Source organism: Rhincodon typus, chromosome 1, assembly GCF_021869965.1.
Source record: "Rhincodon typus isolate 14 chromosome 1, sRhiTyp1.1, whole genome shotgun sequence".
In the NCBI taxonomy this organism is placed as follows: domain Eukaryota; kingdom Metazoa; phylum Chordata; class Chondrichthyes; order Orectolobiformes; family Rhincodontidae; genus Rhincodon; species Rhincodon typus.
In genome coordinates, this window is record NC_063332.1 from 4,135,922 (window position 1) to 4,139,659 (window position 3,738).

The following is a 3,738-nucleotide window of genomic DNA, read 5'->3' on the forward strand; positions in this document are numbered from 1 at the left end:
AGGGAGTGCCGCACTGTCAGAGGGTCAGTACTGAGGGAGTGCCGCACTGTCACACGGTCAATACTGAGGGAGTGCTGCACTGTTGGAGGGTCAGTTTTGAGGCAGTGCAGCACTGTCTGAGGGTCAGTACTGAGGGAGCGCCGCACTGTCGGAGGGTCAGTACTGAGGGAGTGCCGCACTGTCACAGGGTCAGTGCTGAGGGAGCGCTGCACTGTCAGGGGGTCAGTACTGAGGGAATGCTGCACTGTCAGAGGGTCAGTACTGAGGGAGCGCCGCACTGTCACAGAGTCAGTATTGAGGGAGTATCGCACTGTCAGAGGGTCAGTACTGAGGGAGTGCTGCACTGTCAGAGGGTCAGTACTGAGGGAGCGCCGCACTGTCGGAGGGTCAGTGCTGAGGGAGTGCCGCACTGTTAGAGGGTCAGTACTGAGGGAGTGCCGCACTGTCGGAGGGTCAGTACTGAGGGAGTGTCGCACTGTCGGAGGGTCAGTACTGAGGGAGTGCCGCACTGTCAGAGGGTCAGTACTGAGGGAGTGTCGCACTGTTGGAGGGTCAGTACTGAGGGAGCGCCGCACTGTGGTTCTGGTCCTGGTACAAGACGTGAGGTGTCGAATGGTGTAGTCTTGTTCCTGAGTAACGTTTCCCAGTGTTGTGATTGAAGTGCAGAGGGACAGGAGGATCTGGGTATCCTGGTTGATTAATCACACACACAGATAGTGTGAAGGTACAGTGAGCGGTTTGGACAGAGAATGGAATGATGTCTCTCATTTCCCAGGGAGTGGAATATAACAGCAGATGCATTGTAACAGCCACGGGAAGCTGATGGCCTCGATGGGGACATGGGTTCGAATCTCACTGCAGCAGATATTGGAATTCAATTAAAAATCTGGAATAAAGAATCTAATGATGACCGTGAATCCATTGTCGGGAAAACCCATCAGGTTCGCTAATGTCCTTCAGGGAAGGAAACTGTCATCCTTACCTGGTCTGGCCTACATGTGACTCCAGACCCACAGCAATGTGGTTGACTCTTAACTGCCCTCTGGGCAATTAGGGATGGGCATTAAATACTGGCCTGGCCAGCGACACCCTCATCCCATGAGTGAATAAAGGAAAAAATGGGCTCGATGAGGTCACATCCGGAGAACTGAGCCCAGGTTTGTTCTCCTGATTTGAAAATGTACATCAACGCAGTTCAGAGAAAGTTCACCCAACTTATCGCTGGTCTAATAACGACTTATCTTGTGAGGAAAGGCCAGGCGTGGATGCGTTGGAGTTGAAAAGAATGATCTCACTGAAACATGTGGGATCCTGAGGGCACAGGACAGGCTGAGGACAGGAAGATGTTCCCACTCACTGGGTGGGGCCGAGTGGAATGAGGGGGAATGCTGGCCCAGGAAGAGTGTCCGTTCAGGATAGAGATAACGGTCAATGGGATGTGGAATTCCTGTCCCCTGTGGAGGCTGATTTACTCAATAAACTCAAAACCAGATCGGCCGTTGTCTTCTCAGACAGAGGGATAGACTGGAAGGGCCCAAAGTGCCACTCCTGTTCTGGTGTGTGTGTGTGTGTGTATGTGTGTATGTCTCTGTGTGTGTCTCTGTGTGTGCGCGTGTGTGTGTGTACGTGTGTGTGTGTCTGTGTGTGTGCGCGTTTGTGTGTGTGCGCGCGTTTGTGTGTGTGTGCACGTGTATCTGTGTGTGTGCGTGTTTGTCTGTGTGTGTGTCTGTGTGTGCGCAAGTTTGTGTGTGTGTGTGTGCCTGTGTGTGTGTGCGTCTGTGTGTGTGTGTGGGTGTGTGCATGTGCTGGTGCGAGTGTGTGAGTGTGTGCGTATGTGCGTGCATGTGTGTGACTTGTGTGTCTGTGAACGTGGCTCTGAGTGTGCATGTGTGTGTGTGTGAGTAAGTGAGTGTGAGTGTGTGTGTGAGTGAGTGTGTGTGTGAGGGAGTGTGCATGTGTGAGTGTGTGTGTGTGAGTGTGTGAGTGAGTGTGTGTGAGTGTGTGTGAGTGTGTGTGAGTGTGTGTGTGTGTGTGAGTGTGTGTGAGTGTGAGTGAGCGAGTGTGTGTGTGAGTGAGTGAGTGTGTGAGTGAGTGTGTGTGAGAGTGAGTGTGTGTGTGAGTGTGAGTGTGAGTAAGTGTGTGAGTGTGTGAGTGTGTTTGTGTGAGTGAGTGTGTGTGTGTGTTTGTGTGAGCGTGTGTGAGTGTGTGTGTGTTTGTGTGTGTGCGTGTGTGTGTGTTTGTGTGAGTGTTTGTGTGAGTGAGTGTGTGTGAGTGAGCGTGTGTGAGTGAGTGTGTGTGAGTGTGAGTGAGTGTGTGTTGGGTGGGGCTGCTTTAGCGGGTGAGGGGTGGGTGTAGGGGTTTGGGTGATTTTGGTGGAACACCTCGCGGTGAGGATGGGAGGAGAGCCGGGCCTGACCTTGCCTGAAGCTGGAGACGATGGAAGTGTTTGGGCCATATCCATTTTCCGTGCCTCTGTTGCTGAGCTCAATGAGCTGGTGCAGACGGAGCTTCCTGCAATAAATCGATGCTGCCTCAGGTTCCAGTGCGATCAGCAACTGCTCAGGGTATGCGGGAGATGCAAGGCCAGACTGGGGCCAGGACGGTGGGAGTGGGAGAGAGAGGGAGAGAGAGACCCAGAGAGAGAGAGAGACCCAGAGAGAGAGAGAGACAGAGAGACCCAGAGAGAGAGAGAGAGAGATAGAGAGGGAGAGGGGGAGAGAGAGAGATTGAGAGAGAGAGAATGAGTGGAGGGTAGAGAGTGTGGTGGAGGGGGAAGAGAATGAGAGAAAGTGTGAGGGAGACGGGAGTGGGAAGGAGAGACAGGGTGGTGGGGCAGAAAGACAGAGGGGGTGGGGGAAGAGAGACAGGGAGAGAGAGGGGTGGGGAGAGTGAGAATGGGGATGGGAGAGAGAGGGAGAAGGGAGAAAACAGGGCAAGAGGGAGAAAAAGGGGAGAGAGAGAGGGTGAGAGGGAGAGGAGGGGGAGAGGCAAACAGGAGAGAGAGTGGGGGAGAGAGAGAATGGGGGGAGAGAGAGAATGGGGGAGAGAGAATGGGAGGAGAGAGAGAAGGGGGGGGGAGAGAATGAGGAGAGCGAGAATGGGGGGAGAGGGAGAGAATGGGGAGAGAGAGAGAGTGGGGAGAGTGTAAAAGTGACAGGGTGAGGGAGAGGAAGAGGGGACAGAGAACGAGGAGGAGAGAGAAGAGAGGGAGAAGGCAGCGAGACAGAGAGAGTGAGAGACAGAAACAGAAACAGAAGGAGAGAGAAAACAGTAACGTGACAGAAAATGAGAGTGACATTGAGTGAGATTCAGTGACAATGTTAGTGAAAAAGACAGTGGAAGAGAAAGGGTATGAGGCAAAGAGAGAGAGAGACAGATACAGAGAGAGAGGATGAGAAAGTGAGATGGCAAGGAGGAAGCAGAATGTGAGAGAGGGGCAGAGAGAGGGGTAGTGCAGGGAAAGACAGAGAGAGGGATAGAGGGAGAAGATGAAGAGTGGTACAGAAGAACAATGGAACAGATACTCAGTTGATAACATCAACATTTCAGTGATTAAAAATGAGAAATACTTGATCCAGCAAATATGAAGAGTACATTCACACAATGGATGATAACTTGTGATTCCCCATGTCCCTGTGATCAAATCCAGCAATCACATTCACTGCTCCACTTCATGCTAAATCATATCTCTTCAGAGAGAGGACAGACAACACTGTGCCTGTTATCGCTCAGTCTGTA

General features: G+C 52.3%; 1 protein-coding gene across 1 annotated transcript in view; it reads right to left on the reverse strand.

Annotated features, from left to right (window-relative positions):
* Nucleotides 1–3,738, reverse strand: part of LOC125483950 (heat shock 70 kDa protein 12B-like) — a 33,782-nt gene that overhangs the window by 1,226 nt on the left and 28,818 nt on the right. The window contains exon 7 of the mRNA XM_048600655.1: nucleotides 2,387–2,588. Coding sequence (XP_048456612.1) covers nucleotides 2,387–2,588 — 202 coding nt within the window. The remainder of the gene's footprint in view (nucleotides 1–2,386; nucleotides 2,589–3,738) is intronic.